This window comes from Psammomys obesus, unplaced genomic scaffold, assembly GCF_907164565.1.
Source record: "Psammomys obesus unplaced genomic scaffold, mPsaObe1.curated_primary_1811, whole genome shotgun sequence".
NCBI classification, from domain to species: Eukaryota; Metazoa; Chordata; class Mammalia; order Rodentia; family Muridae; genus Psammomys; species Psammomys obesus.
This window is the reverse complement of record NW_026593286.1, coordinates 31,916,995-31,940,568: the sequence shown is the minus strand read 5'-3', so window position 1 is coordinate 31,940,568 and position 23,574 is coordinate 31,916,995. Positions and strand designations below refer to the sequence as shown.

General features: G+C 45.6%; 1 protein-coding gene across 13 annotated transcripts in view; it reads left to right on the top strand.

Annotated features, from left to right (window-relative positions):
* The window catches only part of Spats2l (spermatogenesis associated serine rich 2 like), a 165,848-nt gene that overhangs the window by 89,826 nt on the left and 52,448 nt on the right, over positions 1-23,574 (top strand). For all 13 annotated transcript variants that reach the window (XM_055616711.1, XM_055616709.1, XM_055616710.1 and 10 more), the window contains 3 exons: positions 11,265-11,373; positions 14,519-14,568; positions 17,471-17,717. In XM_055616711.1, coding sequence (XP_055472686.1) covers positions 11,265-11,373; positions 14,519-14,568; positions 17,471-17,717 — 406 coding nt within the window. The remainder of the gene's footprint in view (positions 1-11,264; positions 11,374-14,518; positions 14,569-17,470; positions 17,718-23,574) is intronic.

The window sequence follows — 23,574 nt, the reverse complement described above, 5'->3', positions numbered from 1 at the left end:
CCATCCCTTTTAACACCTGATGCTCCAAGGAACCTGGGCCTTCTTTCCTTTGAACACACTGTGTCCTGTGTTGTTTCTCCTGGAACATCCCATCTCCTCCCCTTCGTTCTCTTCTTAAACCAATTTCAGTCCTCAGTGTTTCCCTGGTTCTCAAACAACAAAATATCTTCACTCCTTTTCCAGAATTCATCAAACATCTATCTTTCTAGACTACAGATTTTCTTGGCATGTCTAGAAGTGTCTGTCCCCGCCTGTGGTCCAGCTTCACGGTCTGTTCATTGTGACTCAGTGAATAAATAAACAAAGGAACAGGAATTAAAAGATTACTCTCAGCTCCAAGGATGTTCTTGTTGAGATACTTCGGCTTCTGTACTTGACTCAGGCTCATAAAAATTCAAACCAGCAATTTGGCTCCGGCCTGCACAAATTTTAAATCAATAAAAATCTTCTCTAAGAGAAGATAGCGACTAGTTTTAAAAAGATACCAAATTGGAAGGAATGAAGGAATGGCTAACATGTTTCTTCTTTGTAGTGGCAAAAATGCAAGGTTCCAAAAGTTAACAGCTGGCAGGAGCACCGAGTCAGAAATTTACATATTGAAATTTAAACAAAGATGAATGTTAAAATCCCTGCCCGTGTTACTGTCACTTCACAAGCTGGAGGCTACAGCACTTGTCCTAAGAACAGCGTAAGGAGAGGGAGTAGCAGTAAGCCCCACGGAGGCCAGCAATTAGCATCTCTCTTGATGCATCCATTTTGGTTTTGACAACTTAGATGGGTAGGTAAGTGGTGGACCCCACTGAGGCAGGTGCGCAGTTCTCTCTTCTTTGATCCCCCCCCCCCAGCCAGAGCAGCATGCTTATTTACAGAAACACTTTTCAAGAGGAAACACTCAGAAGGGCTTGACCAGATGGCAAGAGCTGGGAGACGGCAGCTTACGAAAGACTGTGGAAGACCACGTGTTTGCTCTGTAGCGATGGACTTGTAAGGAGTGCTTCAGTTCTTTGAAATAAGTGCAGGGCTGGCCTGTGGAAAAGGGGTTGCCTCCTACACACCAGAAGGTAGCACCAGGAGCAGTGAAATCATCCAGCGGCCCTTCTCTAGCTCTGGGCTTCTTACTACTGGCTTCTCCTGTCCTTTTTACTTTTCCTTAATCTCAGCAGAATATCTGGTCTCTTCTTTCTCGCCAGTGTTCCAATATATCTTCTGGAGGCCTGAGGTGCCTTATCAGCCACTTTAATACCCAAAACCCATGTGCCTGAGCGTCAGGAACTCCCACTGTAGTTTTCATGGTTTGTAAACTTGGGACATTCCTCTCCTCTGCCTCTGAGTCTAGCTTGCTAAGAATCTCTGGGGAAGCCATGAGAGCCGGCTCTGTGACAGATCTGTGCTGTCCAGCGTTCATGGACCTTCAGGCCTGTCCAGCATTCTTTATTCATTACTACACCCACTTCCTCTTGGGTTCCCATGAAGGCAGCTCTAAACGAGTCTCTACTTTTAAACCTCAAGGCTCAGATGAATGGTTTCCATCAACTTTCCTCTTCATGCATTCAAATTTTTACTGCATCTCTGCTTTCCCTTTCTTCCCTTTTCTTCCTTCTTAGAATTCTGAGGAATAGAAAGGGGAATCTCCATTCTTTTCAAAGACTATTCTTCTGCCTGAAAGAATATCTCCTTCCCATCTGCCCCACCCCCACCCCCGTGTGTGTGTGGGGGGGGTGTACAGCAAGCGTGTGTGTATGTATGCAGGAGCAGCTTTGCATGCTGCTCCTCCGAATCCATCCACATGGGTTTTCGGAGACAGGATCTCCCTCACTAGGTCCTGAGACTCACTGGTCCAGCTAGGCTGCCATTCTCGCCACTGAGCCCTGGGGATCCGCTTCCCCAGGACTGGGATTACAAGCATGTACCACCATGCCTGCCTTTTGATGTGTGTGCTGGGTACCAAGCTAAGGTCCTCATGCTTGCCCAGGAAGTACTTAGACTGAGAAGTCTCCGGCCCCTCCACATCTTAGCACCATTTTCTCATTTTTCTTGGGGATCTTGCTTCATGATTTATCTCCTTTCTTTTCTCTTTTCAAATTCCTTCTCACTCCTGGCTCCTTCCTCCATCAGCAAACATGCTCAATCACTTTGAGCAATAGTTTGTGCACTGATTGTTTTAAGATGGATTGGGGAGAGGGAAAACCAAGCCAGAGGTCCAATTAAGAGGGTTTTCCAGACTTGGTGAAAAACAGAAGGAACCCGTCTAGGAGAGAGACAGAGAGAAACAGAGAGACAGAGAGAGGCAGAGCCACAGAGAGAGGAGCAAACAGGTGAGATTCGGAGGGGATTTTAGTATCAGGACAACTTGAAGTGGCTGTTATTTATTACTTTGCCTTGCTTTCTTCCCTATTTTGTGAGCTCCTACTTTCCCCTCCTGAAATGTAGCTGTGGTACATGAAGAGCTAGGACTCCACAAGCTGTGTGGTGAGAAAGGTGGCTCCAGGAAGGTAGCCTGTTGTTGTTTTGTTTAAGGGGCTGGTTGGTGGGGTAGGAGAAGAATGCAATAGAGGAACGCTTGTCCCTCGAGGAGGGCTCCTTTGCACCACTTCCTGCTGCTGTCATAGCTGCCACGAGCTTCGGAGCTGAAGGCCAGCCGTGCAGATGAACTGCCTTAGCAGTCTGGAGGTCAGAGTTCTGATGAGGACCTCAATAAAAGGTGTCCCACGGCCACCCCCCTGTCCAGGGTGTGATGGAGAGAAATGGCTTTCTTGCCTTCTCCAGTTTGAAGCTGCCTTCAGCTCCTCACCTTAACCTCCCTCCGTCTTCAAGCTCCAGAGAGACTAGTTGAATCTCATGTTGTGTTGCTGTCACCCACTGTCTTTCTCCTGACAGATTCTTGTCACTGTGCTGGGCCCCACAGATAATCTGGGATGATCTCTTCCTTCAGAGTTAGCTAGTTAACCTTCATTCTATCTGCAAACTGAGTTTGCCATAAATTTCAGCATAGTCGCAGGTTCTGGGGAACAAGAGCATGGGCGAAACAGCACCGACCTGCCACATCCCGTGACCAAGCAGAACCTTAGAAAACAGTTAAACCTGCGGACTCTCCAGTGTCCTGGGCTCCAGAACTGCATCTCGGTTCTGAGCAGCCCCAGCTAACTTGCTGGGTTTCACAAGACACACACAGAGGAGTGTCACCAAGATCATCACTCTGGCTTTCCTATGACCCTGTCAACATGGCGTTTGCCCCATCTTCAAAGCTTCATTTTTCTCTCTAATTCTGTTCTGCTTGCCCCAAAAAGTTAATTTTGATTTGTGCCCAGTGGTGTTAATTCCCAAAAAGTCAACCGTGTAGAACATGACAACACTTCATACATATTTTTTCTTTTGCTGGCAGGAAGTAGATATTTGAAAAAGCAATTAAATTACAGAATTATCCTCGATGCAAAGGTACCAGGCTGCAAAAGAGTATTTTCTTCCCCCGAGAAGATTCACGGGAGAACCGCCTTCATTAGCGTGTAGATAATACTACTGGTCCAGCAAGTGAAGCGAAACATCTACAGAGGAGATGTTTTTCAGGCATCTCTGAAAGGCTCAGCATTTGAGAAATGTGACCGAGGCTGATTATAAACCCCTTTTAGCAGTTCAGGAGTGGCAAACCCATAAATAACCCTGGTTCTCGCTGGTGCAGAGAGGTCATCGTGGCTGTTTGCCTGCTGCCCTCCTTGTAGAGGGTAGCGCTCATCTCCAAGTGTGTTAAGTTCCTCAAGGCTGGAAGCAGCCATCTGCTGCGCCTGGGACCTCGGAGGCATTCCACACAGCCATGGCTTGAATCTCGTGAGCTTTTTAATACTGCGTCTTACTTTCTGCTGAGCTGTAGGCATGCGCTGAGGAAGTGGGCTGAAGACCTGGAATGTTTCAGGGACTGAACATTTTACAAGGTTCCCCCTTCCTCTGTCCACTCAGCCACTTAGCAGACACTGTGCTGCTGAGTTCCCCAGCGTTTGAAGTGATCTGGATATAAAGGTTTGACCAGAGTAACTCACACCCCATCGGGTATGCTCGCACACAAGTAATAACAAAGCTTGCCTGAGAGCTAGCGGAGGTGCGTAGGCAAGACTCGAGACGTCCTATCGACAGGTCTCTCACTTTATATTCTGAGCACAGTTACCCTTAAAATCTTCCACTTTTTCCTCCTTTGCCAATTAGATGGGCTATTTGACTGTGTTGTTTTTATTTCCAGCTCCATTTGCTAATACAGCCTTTGGGCACTTGCTACTTGCTCTGGAAAATGAAACCTTCTCAAACTAGTGCAAATAAAAAGTGGTTATTACAAAGGTCTGGCAGGGTGTCACGTGACTTGGGGGGAGGAAGTTAAGGAAACAGCAAGGGGGGGGGCAGCTTTCTTCGAGACCCGGGCCCCATCCACTCTGCCTGTCTCCCATTCTGAATAATCGTTAAAGAGTCTGATTGGAGCATTTTGGCTTTTCAAGCCAGCGGCTTCCTGACCATTGTGATTCATTGTGAATGTACCCTGATTGCTTCCTGAGCACACTCTCTTACCGTGAGGTGCAATTCCAGATGATCGGTCCCGACTCATTACGATTCCACTTACGGTTTTCACCCTCGCACTGGTGCAAAGCAATACCCGTACAAACATTCTACTTTGCACTTTCAGCGCGGTGTTAAAAAATGAAGAGACTCAGCTCTTCGTTACAAAGCGTGCCTTGTGTTGAATGACATTGCCCAAGTGTTCGGAACACATGCAGAACACACCGGCCTAGGCTGTGAGGCTCTGTACGCTAAGTTTTTAATTTGTGCGGGCTTAAGTTCCCGTGTGTGTTACGTGAGTGTGTATGCACAGGAGTGCATGTGCCTGTGGTGGTTAGAGGTCAGGTGTCTTGCTCAATCAAGCCTCTGCCTGATTTTTGAGACAGTCTCTAACTGGAGCTGGCTGATTGGCTACACTAGCTGACCAGCAAGCTCCGGGGATCTTCCCGCCCCGACCTCACGACGGCCAGGCTTCCAGGCATGTACTGCTGCAACCCAGCTTTTTTACTTGATCTCAGACTGGGTGTTCATCCCTGCACAGCAAGCACTTTACCGGCTAAGCTGTTCCCCGCCCCCGCCCCCACCCCCACCCCGGATGCATTGTTGCCTTACAGTGCTTTTGACTTAGGGCGGAGTTAGGTGCATTGGCGCTGCTGTGAGTCGTGGAGCGCCTGTGTCTGCCCTACTCAACTGTGTGACCGCACAGCCCTTCCCGGGCTCTGCCACTGACGGTACTGTTCCTGTTCTGTCCGGACACACTAGTCAGGGCTAGACTTTCAGCAAGCAGTTAAGTGAGAGCTGGCCGCGTTAAAAATGGATGGAGTGAAGAAAGGGAACGTAGGGGAAGGTGTTGTACCCACTGTCTCTGGCAGCTGGATTCAGGACAGTCTTCCCCAAATAAGCCTTGACCGGCACGTTAGGTACATGTTCTTGCAATTTCAAAGCCATACCTTCTCGGCCTGTCATAAAACAAACTTTTTTCTGTTTCAGATTTATTAAGCAGCGAGTAGATGTCAGACTCACTTTACCCACATCAACTCTTTCCAGTTTTACAGACTCCAGCAGATAACGGCCTCTTTAACGGCCATGGGACCAAGTTTCAAGATTCTGAGTGGTTCGCCAAGGTCACAGAGTTGATTCTCGGCAGAGCCGGGATTAGGACGTAGCCCTGTGAAGGCCTGTGAAGACATCGCGCGGTCTAGAAAGCCTCCTCCTGCCTCTGGGCAGGCATACTTGCATTCCTCTGTAGTGCCACAGTGCCTTGTCCATAAAGAGAGCACAGCCCTTAGTCTCACTGATAGAGTTTCCGGGTCTGCTGGTATTCCATGCCTCTTTGGGATAGAACTGTAGCTGGCTTGTTCTTGTTTCCTCGATACGTCACTCAGGACTCATGTCCGTCCCCTAAGATGACCCTGAAAAGATAGATGGGCATATTTTACACTTTTTTTTTTCATAACTCTCAAAACTCTAAAAGTACCACTGTTGCTGATTACGTAGCAGTAAAATTGTAAGAATCTAATGATTGCACAAGTATTCTTTCCAGCCTCTGGTGAGAGTGAAAGAGTGTGTGTGTTCTCTCTGCCGGTGTGATGCTTGGGGCGCAGTCAGTCAGGTGGGACCCACCTCGTTACTATGGCTGGTAGATGCGATAGTAGGTGCAGAGTGGCGTCCGGTACCAGAGTGGCACCAGGCCGCAGCTGGAAATGGCTCCAGGGTTGCTCTGACTAAACAAGCAGTTACTAAATACCCTCACCACACGCAGCCTCGGGCGCTCTGTCGTAGACATGTGAACCATACAGCAATGGCAGAGGAGGACCCCACCCTCGTTCTGCTTACCATCTCGTCAACACAGTGCGCACACAGATCCTCAGGGTGTTAGGGAGGTGCTCAGATCTTTAAGACAGTCACTGAGGAAGTTGACTCACTGGAGTTGAGTCAGGCAGGAATGTTTCTGCTTAGAGGGTTAAGAAGGGCCTCATGAATGCTCGGCCTTTCAGCTGGCATGCAAGAATCGGGACGAAATAGATCTCAGGTCAAAGAAGACGTCCTGATGAATGTGTGAGGCTAGGAGTCAGAACTGGATTTGAGGCACTTGTCGGTGCTGGGTAGAGGAACAGAGTCACATAGAAAAGCAGGCCGGGGCCCTGGTGCTGGCCTTGAATGCCAGGGTGTACAAATTGTTCTTCCTTCTTAGTTCTTCAGTAAGGGAGAATAATGGTCACAGTTCTGTAGCCATCACCCATCTCCACATGTTCTGAACCCGTGAGTTCAGTTCACCAATGATTAGGAATATTTAGGAAACAGAACATGTATAGAATTTTGTCTTGTCATTTCCTAAACCATGCAACATAGCTGTTTTCATGGTGTTTTACACTTGGGGGGTATTTTAAAATGCACATTTAAAGTGCCTAGAGAATTTGCATTGGTTAAATGCATACCGGTTTTTTGTAAGGAACTCCCATTGGCTTTAGCATCTTGGGTTCCCAGATGTATCTCCCACAGCAGCATGGGACAACTGTGGTTTTAGAGTGTGAGAGTGAATTTTCAAGGGAGAGGCTAGAAGTGGAGAGACTGGTTCTTTTGTGTCTGTTGATAATGTTAGGTCTTGGCTGATCATACGGCAGTGTAAGTAGATTGAAAGTTCTTCTCTGAATCCCTCTTGGAACTCCAGCGTGGTTTAAGACTCACTGTTAAGCCAAAAAGAAAGTCTCAGGAGCCATCACAGACAGGCTCGATAATGCACAGTGGGAACACGGAAATCTGTCAACAGCTCTTCAACCAGAGAGATAGCTCAGCTACAAACCAAACAGCACCCCTAAACGTCCCATTGCTTGGTTAGTGTGTGAGCCAACAGGGTGGGCCTGGTGCCGAACATGCCAGAGCCTGCGGGGCCAGATAGGAAAGCCCCCGGGAAAAGAGGGAAGCCAGACGAAAAAGGCTTCGAAGGTAACATCACAACAGCCCCTTTCTAAATAGCAAATTGAATTTGCCAAACCAGATATAAATTAGTAGAAGCAAAAACAGATGAGCGTTTTTGATATTGATATTGGAAGGCGGGAGCAGTTGCTAAATGAAGCGCTAACCAGCCGTCCTGATTGTCACCCAGCAGCCTGAATGGCTGCCTGGTGGGCATGGATGGACCACTCTGTGGGTTTGGCACGGGAGCCCCATAGGACTGCTGTCAAGGGCAGCAGCTTCCAGATTTATTGTGAAGCTGCAGAAGAGCCCGGGGCTGTGTCAGGGAAGGAGCGGCTGTGTGTGAGAAGCAGCGCCAGAAGCCGCCTGTGCGACACAGCCACTGCCTGCGTGAATTTTATGAATTCTCCGTATGCAAACGACCATTAGTCATGCTTTGATGGAGCCGTTCCTGCAGCTCTCAGAAGCTGCATTTCCACAGGCAGAAGCAGCCTCTGAGCACAGCCATGGCAACCCCACCTTGGCCATCCATGCCCTGTGTTTGCTGCCACTGGAAAATGAGATTGGTCTTGGGCTTAAATGTTCAGACCCTGGTCGGCAGAATTGTGACTAGCAACCGCGGGTTCCTGCGTGTTTATGTGCACACGCGGTCATGTGTGAACTCTCCATCCTCCTTGCAGATGTTTCCATACTGAAATATGAGTTGTACTGCTCTCTTCACATCAGCAAAGCCTAGTGACCGAAGCCGAAGTTAGCCTGGAGTTCAGCATTAATGAGGAATGGCCGAGAACAGACAAGATCTTCCCCCCCCCCCTATCTGCTTATTTTTCTAAAGCTTGGAATATCTCTTCGAATTAAGGACCCTCCTCTAGGAGTTGGATCTAGCGCTCATAGATTTGACATCGGAACTCGGAGTTATTTTCTTAGAGCCATTTGGAGTAAGGCATATAAAACAAGGAAGGCAGGGGAGACGGTTCCGTTGGTAGGCGCTTGCATGAGAATCTGAGTTTGATCCCCAGCACGCACTTTAAAATTGGTCACTGTGATTCACGTCTGTAACCCCAGGGCTGAGGAGGTAGAGACAAGCAGCTTCCCTGAAGCTCACTGGGTTTGAGAGTTGGACTCAAATTCTAAGGAAGACACCAGATGATGACTGCCAGCCTTCTAGTGCATACACATTTACTTAGATACATATGCGCATACACACGCGCGCACGTGCACACACACAGCCCACTGAGGACTCAGCACATAGCTGACCATGCTCATATGGTTTTTTGTTTCTGACTTTAAAAGGATGGGAAGAGTAAAGCAAGGGAAATGGTCGATATAAGCAGTGGCTTACTTTTGTTTCTGCCTTAACATAATAAAACATGTTTTGCTAAGGAGAGTCTAGCAGGGGAACAATTATTTTTGTGTTTATGTTATGATTCCAGTCTTTGCAACTCACACAGCTGTGTGTAGGTGGCTTGAAAACTTTGGTCTGATGTTACAATAATGTACTTAACGTAATTAATAACCAAGCATTTTATTATTCAGAAAGGCATGCTTGATGTAGCAATAATAATGTTCATTGCTAAGAAATTTTGCATATGAACAAACTGTAGTGGCTTGAACTATTAAAATTGCATTTATTTAGAAGATATTAGAAGTTATAGGTAACTCCAATGCTCTAGTAAATACAAGGCAAATTTTATCTTTTAAACATGATAAATGCACGGGAGAAGAGGACTCAGCCAACAGCTGAGGGATGCTCACGAGCCCAGCATGATTTGCATAGCCTGGTAGACGCTGCCCAGCATGGTCCTGGTCAAGTCTGACCTCCCCTGTGTGCCAGCAGCCTCACCCTCTGCTTCCCTCCATCCTCACTGTGGAGTACTCCCTAGTCATGCTCCCCTGCCCAGAATGCTTTCCCCTCCTGCTCCCATTTACCTCTTCTCACTCACTCATCCTCCACATCTGAGTCTATCTATCAAGTCAGATAGATAGGTGCCAATGATTTTATAACATGTATCTGCAGCTCAAAAGTCTGATCTACTCCCTATGGTGTACATCCCGTCCGACCTTTATGCTTCAGGAAGTTTGGGGCCTTGTCACATAATAAGACAGTGCTTCCCAACCTTCCTAATGCCATGACCCTTTAATATAGCTCTCTGTGCTAACCCACAACCATGAGATTATCTCCTTGCTACTTCATAACTGTAATTTTGCTACTGTTACGAGTCATAAGGTAAATATCTGATATGCAGGATAGCTGATAGGCAACCTCGAGAGGGTTCAAAACCCACAGGTTGAGAACCACAGCAGTAAGTATTTTAAAAGAATATTTACTGTGTCAGTTTGGTAACATGTGTCTGCCACTGGGGAGGTTGCAACAGGAGAGTTTGAAGCCATATAATGAGACCCTGTCTAAAATAAAAAAATAAATAGTATTCATTGAACTGAATATTTAAAGAGGGTCAGAAAAGCAGTGAAGAACTTACTTTTTTTTTTCTTAAAGAGTCAGTTTTTCTAGTGGAGTCTAAAGAAGCTAGGAACCATAAAATGTGAGAATAGTAAAAAACTCAAAGGAGCACTGAGTGACATATACAAGTACATCATCTATTAGAATCTCAGTAAAGCCCAAATATTTAGCATTTTTAAATGTCAGGATTTGAAACCAATCTTCTGGTCAATAATGTCAACATCTCTACAAGTCCCATGTCCATACCCTATGCTATTTTCTCATTAAAACCTACATATTGTTATATACAAATGTGTGTGAAATAGGCTGTCTGTTTTCTAGCATAATCAAGAAATAGTCTGTACTTCCCAGGCAAATGTCTGGCCAATAGCGTCATATTACACATACCATGCTTCTATAATCCATACCCGTGAATCCAATTATAACAAATTCCATTTCACTCTAAAGCTCACTGGTCTTGATTTAACTGTGAACGGATCGTGTATAGATTGTACGGTTATTTAATGAACGCCCCGTGCAGTGCTCTTGCATTTGTTAGTACAGAAATCCTTCTGATAAAAAAAGGGGTGAGCTAGGTTTTGCTAAAATAGGTAGAACAGTCTGTAATAATCACAAGTTCTTTGAGATAAAGGTCAATTAATTCTAGCAGGCAGCCAGAAAGAATCTATGCTAAATTTGATGGAGGAAGGCATCTACGTCATTGAGGATTGAACACTTGCAAACACCAGAATCCTTGGCTCACACATGTATTTGCTTTTACCGTGTTCAGTGGTTAGTTTTCAGAAGGGTGTTTGAAACCATTTTGTGTAATATAGCTAGGATTACCATTTTACAAATGCAGGGCTTCATATACTGCTGTCTGTATAAACACTGACGGAGTCTCACAGCTCACGTCTGTGACCCTCATATGACTGCTTCCACTGTGCCCAGAAAGAAGCTGGGGCATGAAGCTATTTCTGTGTTTTTTTTCTAAAGATACCCCCGAGCCAGTGGAAAAGAAGCCTGAGACAGAAAAAGATCCTGTGTCCTCACTGAGAACACATCTTGTCTGCATCTCAGTCTCCGGGAAGGTTGATTGCCAACCCAGCTTTGGCTTTGCACACTTGTTCTCACTGCCTCACAAGGAGAGCTCTGTAGAGGTGTGTGCACAAATAAAGTGGGCATCAAGGTGATTACCGGCATGAATGCTGGCTTCTCTGAAAGGCCTGGAGTATGCTCGTTGGCAAGAAGATAGATTGGTTGACTTTCCAGGGCTTTTCTAAGTTATAAATCTGCTGTATCTAGCAGGAGATCTGTGGGTGAACAATACTTGGATGTTTACCTTTCTGCTTTTCTTCTCCTTTTCTTTTAGATCTATGCCGTTAGGTCGGTTGTTCCGAACAAAAGCAACAATGAGATCGTCCTGGTGCTGCAGCAGTTTGATTTTAATGTGGATAAAGCCGTGCAGGCGTTTGTGGACGGTAGGTATGCATGCCCTCCTGAAACTGAAGACACTGGAGCTCACTAACTCCAACCGCCTGTGCTTCTTTTTCCTTCACCGAACCGAACATTCAGTAGTTTCTAATACTTCTCATAAAAACAAAAACATGGTACAGCTTTAATCCTCACTCTCTGGAGGCAGAGGCAGTGTGATCTCTGGGAGTTCAAAGACAGCCTGTCTGCAAGATGGGTTCCAAACCAGGTAGGGATGCGTAGGTAGAGCCCGTGTTCTGGGCCACCTAGGGCTACATAGCAAAAACTTACCTCAAGGAAGAAAACAAAGAAATTGAAAGGAACGACATACTTTAAAAGAACATAGACATGTTTATAAGAGCAGACTCTAGCAGGGGCTTCTCCACTCATTTTTTAAAAAGACTGTAAAGACTTTCTAGAGGACACCAACTGAAGCTACTGGTTTCATTGCCACTTACTTGCTAAGCATGTCCTTTATTTGATGGGGTGTCCTTCTGGGTAGAGGATATTGCACCTCATTGCCGAGCTGGAAGGCGTGACCTCTTCAACCAGCAGAAGTCTACCGAGTGTCACTGCTGTGGTTCTGAAATTCCACCCTTAGATAAGCTAAGTAGACCGAGTTCCTCCTTTTAATGGTTTTTGTTAATGACAGTTATATCATTCAGTTATCTACCTCTTAATTGATTTTGATTGTGTAGGAAAAAAAAAAATGTGTTTTTCAGCGAGAGCCTTGCCAGTGGTACTGTAGAATCTCAGATCTGAAAATGTTTCTCCTGTACATTTATAAGTTTGGGTATCTTTTCTGTAAATTGTGGAGAAGCTTTTCTTTAATATTTTCCTTTGAATGGTGATCTCTTTTTATTGTTGTTGTTGTGGTTATTAAACGCCCTGTTTCCTGACTTTTTTTTTCTACTCTGTAAATAATGAACTAGCTAAACGCAACCTGACAAACAGGGTCAGAGAAGACCTGTCAGCACTCATCTCGGCTGCACCTTCCTTGCACTGTGTCAAGGGCAGCACAGCTTCCTTAATTTGTGAGGAGTGGAATCACCCTCTTGAGTTTCCACAAGTATAATAGCGTTTCAGGGCAAGATCCTGCACTGTGCTCAGATTCTTTATCAGCTTGAGGTCCTAATGAAATGAACAGATGATGATCCTTCAGACAGATCTGCAAGCAAAGCTATGCTGTGAAACTTTCTCATGGTGTGCCCTGCTTCACTGACTCTGTACACTATGAAGATCATATGGATGTATTGTCTTTAGTCATTAGGATCGAATGGTAGCTGCGTTTTGTCCCTTTCCCCCCGACACACACCCTTTTTAAGTTTTGTAAATATTCACATCCTAACTCTGAGACAGGATCTCCTGTCAGATGTCCCTTGCCACAGAATAAGTGGCAAGATGTCCCTTGTTCAGAATAAGTGAGGGGCTGCTCTCCCTGTCCCTTCCAACCCCCACCTCCCATCATGAAGCGTTCCTTTCGCAGTGTGACCCAGAGGCAGCAGCTTAGGGACTGTAGTCAGAGCCGTTGGGATTTGAATGGGAGGCCTTGCTTGCTTCTGGAGTTTTCGTCTTGTCCATATCAAGACCTCATTAAAGCGCACTGATTGTTGAGGATCCTCATCAGTTGAGTTGTAAACCAATGGGGAAAAGTTGCTTAAAATCCACATAGAATCAAAAAAATACTTGTTGAGAGTCTTTTGTGGGCCATGCTGAAGTCACTGATTCAAATGGCTTACTGAAAACACCTCCAGGCACATTGGGGCACAGGTAAAATTTAGTTACAATGCTTTCAAAATACTTGGTAAACAGGAGTAAGCTCATTGTCCAAATTACAAATAAAGCCAACATTAGAATATGAAAATGAGACTAGTGGATATTGAGGCTGCAGAAACAGCAGCTTGCCGTCTGATAAAAAGAGCAGCTTTGAACGTTTTTTTAAAGTTTATCTTTATTTACAAAGTGGAAGCTTAGCTACAAGACTGACATGGATAAGTAACCAACAAGTAATGTCGAAACCCAAGACACCATTAACATTAATTCCCTGGGCAAATTAGAGAAACACCAGCCCAGTTACTAAAACATGTAAATTTTAGTTTACTTTTAGGTGCAGCCTATTTCATGAAACTCAAAACCAGACAAGGAGGGCACTGACCTGGAAACTCTGGATAGATAGACATGGTGAACCTGTCTGAACACGCTAGCATCCTGCTTGTCTGTTAGTGACCTCAACCACAGGCCTACTAATTTGGACCCGTTTGAAGCTAGTCTCTGGCTAACCAGTACCTTATAGGCAGCTGTTATTACAATACACTATATTAGTGTAATGTGATCTGAGAATGCTTAAAATTGTTAGATGCCATAGGACCCACTCCCTTGAAGAAGTACCTGCTTCGGTGGAAGGGCCTGATCCTTCATTATTAGTAACTTGTTGAAATTATGCCCAGCATAAGAAGTGGGTGTTGGTTAAAGTGCATGCAGACTGACTGTAGTTGACCAGCATTGAAGCGTTTCTTTAGCTTCACCAGGTCAAGCCTATGAGGGTGACCGGGCCAGGCAGAGCCTGGGACCCCGTCAGTCATTTAATGAACTGTGTTGGTTTGAAACGAAAGCCTTGTAAACAACACACTCTATCTTCTCTGTGGTAGAAAGAGAGAAACTTACGATAGAGTCTCTCTTCCTCAGCCCCTGCAGGTCTTGAGCATAATGAGCAACAGTAAAAATGGAGCAAGGATGGCCCCACAGAAAGGTCCGACGGTCGTGGTTAATAGCACAGAAAATCCCATGTTTGGTTCAGAGGCTTCTAGTAGCTTATGCATATATAAAAAAGAACAATTTTAATTCCTCCTATGGCAATGAAGCTACCAGAAAATTCTCAAGACATATTTCATATTCCCGAAGACAATATCATGATAAAAAAAAGTATGCTTCACGAAGTAGGGCTTAATATTTTTATAAAACCGAGATTGTGCAGTGAATTAAATGAAAATCTTGGAAATAAGAAACGAAACTGACATTTTTATTAAGGTAGGCTGTATCAAAATAAATGAAGAAGTCTGCCCCGCCCCCACCCCATTGCTACCAGGGCACAGATGAATTTTCTCTTGGTTTTATTGTGTGGATATTTGTTGAAGACTCTTTCTCTTTATCTAGGCAGTGCAATTCAAGTCCTTAAAGAATGGAACATGACAGGAAAAAAGAAGGTAAGATGAAGGGTGATGGCGAATTAGTAACATCTGCAATCAAACCTTCAGAGTTGTTATCACTTCAACAAAGCTGCCAATTTTATGCTTCATTCAAACTTGTTAATATGCACACCCAGAAAGCTTCCGAATTCATGCCTTTCTTCAGTTACCAGCCACTCTCGCTCCTAATGCCCTTATTTCTTCTGTGCAGTGTTTTCTATCAACCAGGTGTGCTGAAGGAGCACTGGAGTTGTGCTTCTTTGTAAGTCTTAAGGGGATCCCAGTGACAGAATTCACAGCATTGAAAAAGTTAACTTGCCTGAACATGTCCCGTAGCACAAAGGAAAAAATTAAAGAGTGCCCTAAAGATATTTAAAAGGCCCTAAATATATTTTCACATTTTTTTTCCAACTAAAAGACTCTGTCCAACGCTGAAATCTGAGGTCAGTCTTCAATAAAAGAAGAAAATGCCGTAAAGCCATAGAGAGCAAGGGTCCTCCGGGAACACACCTGAGCTGCTCCTTGACAGCACCAGGAAGGAGGTTTTCCTCTGTCCCAGTCACATGACAGTGCTGCTGTAAGCACAGGAAGTGCAGCTCCTGGGCCCAGGCACGGTGTGTTTGCAGCCACCTAGCATCCCATTTCCACACTGACACTACAGGGCCCTGTGTTTTGCTTCTCATGGAATAGAAGGTGTCAACCCACCCTGCCCGCAAAGGGAAGATTCCAGGCCTGTGAAACAGGCTGTGAACAAACAAAAAAGCAGCGTTGTTTTCATACCGTTGAAATCGTTGTTTTCAATGATTACAGACATTGCTGGAGTCCCCCATTCCTCTCTTTTCTCCTTTGGGCTTCATGTAGAATAGGGGGAATTAGGAGATTTCTCCCCCCACCCCCGCTTTGTTTGCCACCATTTTTTACAATGTCTGCTTATCTTTAACCATAGCTTCCCAAGCTTTCCTGTGAGATAAAGATGATTTGCAAGTGATGGAAAGGTAGTATTTATCTTTACGTGGAAATTGCTCAGATGTGTGCTTTGCGTTTTAAATGTCTCTGGTGGGGGGACGCAGACAGCAGCTGCAGACCCAATTCCACAGTGAGTTCCTTCTCAGGGGTTCAGTAGGGGACAGTGGGCTCAAACTTCAAAAGCCAGCCCTGGAGGTTAGTCTCCACTGTCCCTTTTTGTCTTTGCTCAGCAGTACAAATCTGTCACCCAGAAGAATGGGGCATGATTGTGGCTTTTTTGGAAAAGAAAGGAAGTAGCAGGGCTAAAGAGGGAGAAAAGGTTTCTTTAGGTGTCTGTTGGGCTCAGGATTACACTGATGGACAAGTCTATCCAGCTAGATTTCATGGGCAGGACACCCTTTCTAATGGGTCAGGTGTGTGTTAAGTACATTGAATCCCAAATGCAGAAACCCAGGGCTCCTGCGGTGCCTCAGCACTTGCTGCCCAGCCTGACCAGTTGAGTGTGTTCCTTGGAGTCCGTGTGGTAGAAGGAGAGAAGCTACCCCTTCAGACTTTGCCCTTTGACCTCCACACATGCTTTGCCATGCAACAAATGTTGAGAGAGAGAGAGGGGGGATGTACAAAATCAAGAAAAATGGGAACATGTTCTTCATTTCCCAGATACTGTTACGGATTCGGTAGCAAAGCCTTTGAGGAAAACGTCTAAAAGACTTTGAATGTATAGAATCTAGTGTGGAGCTCTTTCAGAGTGAATGTGAAGCTGTTCTGCTCAGCCGGCAGCTGATGTCTAGGGTCCAGGGAGAGTGGACAAATCCGCTATTACCTTGTTGTAGCCGGTGCTCCTGCTTAAATAACCACAGCGTGATTCTGGAGCCTGTAGCTGCCTTGGACTTGCTGGGCAGTGGCAACCGTTCCTGCATCTCCTGATTGGTCAGTGCCTGCCCTGCCTGTGCTTCTTTCCCCTGTGTAGCAGACTGTCCCTGGGAAGACACCACACACATCTGTTCACTTCAGATAGGAATCCCACAACAGACCAAAGCAGGGATGGCACCAAAGTCCAGCCTGGCGAAGCTGTGAGTTTTATTGGGGTTAATTACAGGAATATGGGTGAGGAGTTACACACTGGAGCAGAAATGACTGCATCACCAAAGCCCTTCCTGGTGGAGGTGACAGCGCACACACTGGGAATCTGGATCACGGCGCACAGCCTTCAGGGCAGCTCAGCAAGCTAGACAGTGCCCTTTCCAGGTGCCTCAGTTGGTCTGAGACTCTTCTGGGCTGCTGAGCTGCTCTCTGTTTCTTGCAGGCAACATAGCACGTCTCTAAGACGTCGGGAGGGTCTGAGAGAGACTTTCAACAGTATTGTTTGCTCTTAAGGTGTGTGGGGTGAGGGTAGTGCATTTGTTCAGTTTCAGGGATTTCCTGAAGCTACTTTTGGTTGATTGCATTCTGTCTGAAAGAGCTTCCTGGGGGATGGAATGTTTCAGGAAACGCTACACAGCACTCTTGTTGCTATGGGTAGCCTACTTTATTCCCGTCGCTCTTCCCTTTGACTCCCTGCCCAGATAATGGAACCTAAATGTTTGGCTGGCCTCTGAGTCCTGAACTCCTTCAAGAAGCAAGAGCCATCTTCTAACACCAACAATTCTTTTAGAGCTGTTAGAGTCTTTCTTAAGTTGCTTAAATTACCTCTCTGCTATTTAAGCTATTGCTCCTGCATTTTTTTTTCCTTTCAAATTAAGGAAACTTTTTGTTTACTACAACTACAAGGTAAAAATTTAAACAGCTTACTTTTTAGAAGCACAATATTTAGATTAATCTGGGTATTTAATAAAGATGTGTTTTCACCCATTCTATTAAAAGCCAGGTGTCAGAATGATTGTCTTATTTTGCTCTGTGCTCAAGAGCCTCTGCTGAACAGCAGTACTGCTTTCCCGTTTGTTTCTCACTGTAGAATAATAAAAGGAAAAGAAGCAAATCCAAGCAGCACCAAGGCAACAAAGATGCTAAAGACAAGGTGGAGAGGCCGGAGGTGGGGCCTCTGCAGCCCCAGGTACCACCGATGCAAAATGGCCACATGAATGGCTGTGAGAAGGACAGCTCATCCCCTGACTCCACCAAAGAAAAACTGGCCCTCACTCCACGTGAGAAAAAGATCTCAATACTGGAGGAACCGTCAAGGGCCCTTCGAGGGATCGCAGGTCAGTTGTTCTTAAGTACATTTGCTCAGGGTGATGTATTAGTGTAAAGACAATTCAGCTGGCCTGCCTTCAGGGTCCTCGCAATTGCTTACCTCATCACCTGCCAACATCAGAGGTGCCAAGTGTGTCAGTCTTACTCACCCCCTCTCTCTGTCCCAAGTACCCCCTTTCTCTCCCTCCCTGTCCCCTGTCAGGGCGGCACACCTTGGCATCGGCCCGCCATGATGGCCCCCACCCCCTTTGCCTCATCGTTATATATCATAACATGATAGGCACAGTAGAGGGCTCCTCAAAGCACTGGCTGCCGCTGCTGCTGTTGCCGATGTTGCTGCTGCAAGATGAGAAAGGCTGAGCTGCTGGTATGTGGATACCCATGAGGCCTGAAGCTGGGGAGCACGGGGGCTCAGAGAAATGCTCAGTCCGTCCCTGCCCTGACTCAGAGGACCCACAGCCCCTCCGGTACAGCAGCCTCGTAGTCGTGCTGGTGTCCAGGGTTCTTGATCGTCTCCTTTTCTGTGCCAGTTAGAGAATGAAAAGGCAGATAACAGCTGGGAAATTCTCAAACACAGCAGACTGGGTTAGCCAGGGTCAGCCAAGAAAGAAGGAAAGGTTTTTACGAGGGGTGAGGGGACATGTACTGGAACCACACAGAGTGAGAGACCTCCCACAAAGAGAGAGATGTGGGAAACTGAAGGCAGCTTCTCTCCTCGAGAGCTGGGGATTGTCTAAGTCTTTAAAGGTTCTTCCCTCCCTGTTTTAGGGTTGCTCATTTTGAAGAGGCAGGATGGCCTACTGGCCCACAACTGTTGTGAAAACACGCCATGATCCAGCCTTGAACTTGTCCAGCCAGTCCCTTAGCGGAGATCCCACAGGCAGGAGAAAAGCCCACAAGGCCATTGGCCATTGTTTTAAACTGTCAGGCATTTGTCTCAGGTCAGGAGGGCAAGGAAGGAGCCGTCTTCAAAGTTCTTCTTCTTTTTTTTTTTTTTTCACCTAGTCACTCCCCCCTCCCTTACAGCCCCTCTCTCTGTCCTTCTGCCTGCTGTCAGGGAATCTTTCCAACTCCCAGTCCCTCAGATCTAGTTCATATTAGGATCTTAGGTGACAAGGCAATGCCAATTCGAAGAGATACTTCACCTGGGAGAAGAGAAAGGCAATTGATGACGAAAGAAAATGTTGTTAAATTCTTTCCTTGGATCAGATTTTTTTATCTGCTTTTGGATATTACCATGTGAATTCATTAATTCATGTGCCGCTGTAAATTAACTTCAGCAGTCTACTTGTATGTGTGTATGTTCTATGTACACTTGCGTATGCGCAGGTGTGTCCAGGGTAAAGGCCAGAGAAGGTCATAAGTTGTCTCTTGCTCTGTAACTCTCCACCTGTTCTTTTGAGAGAGCGCCTCTTGCTGTACCTCAAAGTAGGCTGATAGCCAACAAGCCCCAGCGGCCCTCCCACCTCTGCCCACCATGCACAGGGGTTATACACACACACAGCCATGGTTAGCTTTTTCCATAGGTTGTTGCGATTTAAACTCAGGTCTTCGAGTTTGCCCAGGAAGTACTCCTACTCGCTGGGCCGACCCACCAGACCTAAAAGGCTACTTCTTAATACGCTGTTTATCTTTGGGTACGTCATTTCCTCTCTACTGTCCTGTTTCTTCCTTTTTCTATAATATTCTGAGGGAGGGAGGGAGGGAGGGAGGGAGGGAGGGAGGGAGGGAGGAAGGAAGGAAGGAAGGAAGGAAGGAAGGAAGGAAGGAAGGAAGGAAGGAAGGAAGGAAGGAAGGAAGGAAAAAACCATTTTTGGTCTGTTTCCTGCGTGCTGTCATAGAGAATGCTGCAGACAGGAACTTATAAACAATAGAAGCTTATTTGACTCATGGTGCTGGAGGCTGGGAAGCAAACACCGGAAAGAAGGGATGATAGAGTTGAGGGGGTTGGACTGTTAATCCACCGCGATAACAACTGCAGTCTAGCCATAAGCATGGAGTCCCCTTGACCCAATCACACCGTAAAGGCCTAACTCTCAACACTCAGAATTAGGAATCAAGTTTCCAGCATGTTCAGGAACTCATTCAGGCCATAGCTCTCAATAATGAAATGGCCTACTACTCCACCCCATAGTTATAACAAATCCTAAAACTAACATTTATATGTGCTGTAACCTGCCTAGAAACAGGATTTCAATAAATCTCTAAGACCTTTTTGGCTAGGTGAATCATGAGGACTTACAAAGTGGCCAGATGCTCACATTTACAATGAGTTGCTTCATACTTAGGATAGAAAAGACAGTCTCCAGGTGGGTGTTTTGGACAGTGTTTCTTTGTATGTAATATGTGAAGAGGGTGTCCGTAAGTAAATAAATATATGTGCCTGTGAAATCTAACTGCTACCAATGTAGTCTAATGGAGTGCTGAGTGCCAAACAACAGGGGCACTAGTGCGGGCCACTCCCAGAAGACTCTTGGTGCTGGAAGCCCAGTAGATCCTGAGAAGGATGCCTGTGCTCTAGGCTCTGCGGGAATCACACTCTGATGGGCCCACTTGAGAGCAGAGGTGCCCCCCTGATCTGAGCAATTGAGATGTCATAGATAGGCGGGTGTGGAGGGACCTGGGGACAGGGTGGTGGAAAGGACTGGGAAGGTTGAGAAGCAGTGAGGAGAACTTGGCTCAGCACCCTTGACATTGTTCCCCTGCTGCTAGTGTGGCACTGCTATCCTGTGACAAGCCAAAGATGAGGAAGGCATTATTCCCTGCTTAGTTAGGATTTCAGTCTAGCAGAAGAGGCCAGTAAACAAAACCTCCCAGGTATGTAGTGAGGGGCACCCAGTCATGACACTTTGTATGTCACTAGTAAGGCTTTAAATTGCTCATCCAGCCCTAATTCTCCTCCAGATACCCATTGCCTAACAACTCCCCTCATAATGCTGTGGTCGGATCATCCTTCTGGCCCACAGGACACTTTCCTCAAACCAAGCAGTGAACGCAATGAAAATATCCTAGTTCGTTTTGCATCCAAATTCTCCAGGAATTTTTAATTCACTTTGAAAAAAAAATGTTTCTGATTTATAGTCAGGGCAGGAGAAAGAAATTAAATAATCAAATGGCAGATTCCCAGCTTCACTTGCTATTGCTTTCACATGAATTACTTTCAAAATCTAATTACTCAAGTTGATGTTTTGATATCAATCATAAACTAAAAGCCTAGTACATATATTTGCTCATTTGCTCATAATTTATGCCTTTGTCCTAACACGGCTTCAGTAAGTCTGTCAGGTATTTGGAGTAAATGCAAGGCAGAAACTCTTCCCCTCACGGCAGGTAGCCACCTTGACAGTTAGGCGCCCTCTGAGGCTGGTCTCTGTGCATGGGGCTTGGTAAGCACCGGCCAGGGTCTTTCTGTGAGGGACTCTTGATTGTACAAAATGCCATAGCTTTTGTTTCTGTGAGTTTAACTCGAAGGTATTATTTGTTAATGTCATTGCATCCTTACAAATCTTTATGTTTTATGTAAGCTTATCTATTAAAAAATGAATAGTGGTAATGGAAGCTCATTAGGTTTATTTGTAAAAGGAAAAGAGCCCCATGGGTGGACCGTCAGCTTCATTAGCATCCCACGTGTTATGATCATAAGTTTTAAAATAAGTTGGTAACTGGTTAGGTTTTATCTTCCAAAGATTAAAAAAAAAAAAAGTTCCATCATGAAGTTGATGCCAAAACTGTTAAATGACTCTGAAATACTTGTACAATCTTCCAGAAATCCTGAGCCCACTAATAGGTGATTGCAGGTGAAGGTCAGAACTTTTATCTTCTGCACCCCACTTTTTCGTAGAAGGACAAATGAGATAGGCATCGTTAAACCCTGTTCTTGTGGGGGAAACCCAGGCTCCTGGGTGGAGAGGCCAAGGGGGTAACTGTCTCTTCATCCTTTTGTAGCTGGCAAAACTTGACTCTCGTAGGTCCATCTAAATTGCAATGGAGAGTTACTGCTAAAGCCATGAGCTCTCTAATTTAAACAAACAAATAAATAAATAATTGAACAATTAGAAAAAAAGTAATAGTAATAAAGCCATATGATGATATTCTGTGCTTGAGTGGGTTCACAGCATGAGCCTGAAAGAAGGCTCCAGGCTACTGGTGTTGGTACATTTATCAGACTCTCCAGTAATGAAACTAGCTCCACAATGCCTGCCTGGAATTCAAGCCCCGCCAGGCAGAAGGCTATGGACATGCGCAAGGCCTGCTTTATCTGTTTATAACACCTTGACATTCAGGATCCCTCCTTTTAAATGTCTTAAACAGAATCATTATTCTGGAAGGAGGAAAGTTAGCATTAAGATAGAGGCGGGTGGCTCAGGGGTGTGAGTGCGACTTCCTACGGGAGAAAGCACCGCCAAGTTGTCCCAGCTGTAATGAAGCCACGCTGTCAGTTGTGGCGGTGTCATGTGTCAGCACATAGCTTAGGTAGCTTGGAATTCGGGGAGTATGCTGTAAGAGTATTTTTTCTTTATTTCAGAACTTTTAATAACAGCTCAGATTAGACTTTTACATAATCCAATCAAAACCATCTGTTTCAAAAACTGTCAGGCAAAGAGTCGACAGAGGTTTGTTTATTTATTATTTATTTATTTATTTATTTTTACTGAAAGCAGTGCTAAAGATAGTAATTTTTACCCCCTGAGACCTCCAATCTAAATGTCTAAAGTACCTTAGGGTTCCGGTTTCCCCCAAACCTTCCTGCTCTTTCAGGAAGAGCTGATTGCTGAGCCTTATCTGTGTTTGGGCCAGAACAGGAAATCACATCCCTCTGTCTTTCTCCAGCTGGACACATGCCCTCAGAGGAAGCAGGGTCGTGGCCACCTTCCCTCTGCAGTTTCTCATCCTTAAAGTTTTCTGGGAAGCCACATCTTCTTCTCCTGTGTGTCGCAAAGCGAGGGCTCCCTGCTGTGTTTGCTGGCTTCCACAACCCAGACTCTTACCCATGTGTCCTCCATCTCTTCACGGTACAAAGCCACCAACACAGAACCGCCTCCTCCTTGTCACCGTGGAGTATTCTCAAACGAGAGAGAAGGGGGCTTGTTACATTTCACGTGTATAATACACATGTTACGTATTATAATGTGGCGATCTGCCCTTCCTGTGCTTGCCACAGCCGTAGATAGACCCCGGCACTGCATTGTGTTTGAGGTTACTACAGGTTTCCAAGTAGATTTTTTTTCATGTTACTCTTGGCAGGAGCCCCAACACGATCTCTCCTGCTCCTCTAAGCCCTGTGTTGGGCCAGAGGATTAGAAGAGATCAACAGGAAAGCTGCTAGCCTAGAACTTTCATAATGAAGCTAAGTCAGCGTAGTCAAGTGACATAATAAATCATGAGCGAGAACCAGGGTGTCTAGCAATGGAAATGTCTGGGTTCAAACCCCAGCCTTGTTCAATTCCCGGATCTGTGACCCTGGAAAAGTTAACTGCTCTGTGTTGCATTTTACTCCCCTGCAAAATAAAAAAGTCTCAGTGTCTGAGGTTTGGGCGAGCAGTGAATGGGCTCTGTAGAGGGCTCAGCACAGCGCCTGGCAGAGAGGGAAGCAATGGGTCTCTGGTTTACTCCGTGAGCACATGTGTCTAAGCATATAACGCATGCCAGGTGGTTTTGTACAAAAGGTGAGCCAGATGACCATGCTTTTGCTCCAGGGGAGTTTATGTTTTGTTGGAGGGAGAAAATAGATGGGTAATAAGCCAGCATAAAACTAAGCTACCAGGATAATTGGAGATTCTGAAAGCATTAAAGGCTGCCTATCTGAAGGTATGGTGGCCATGTGGCGGCTTCAGATGAGGTCACGCCGTGGCTTAAGCATATGAA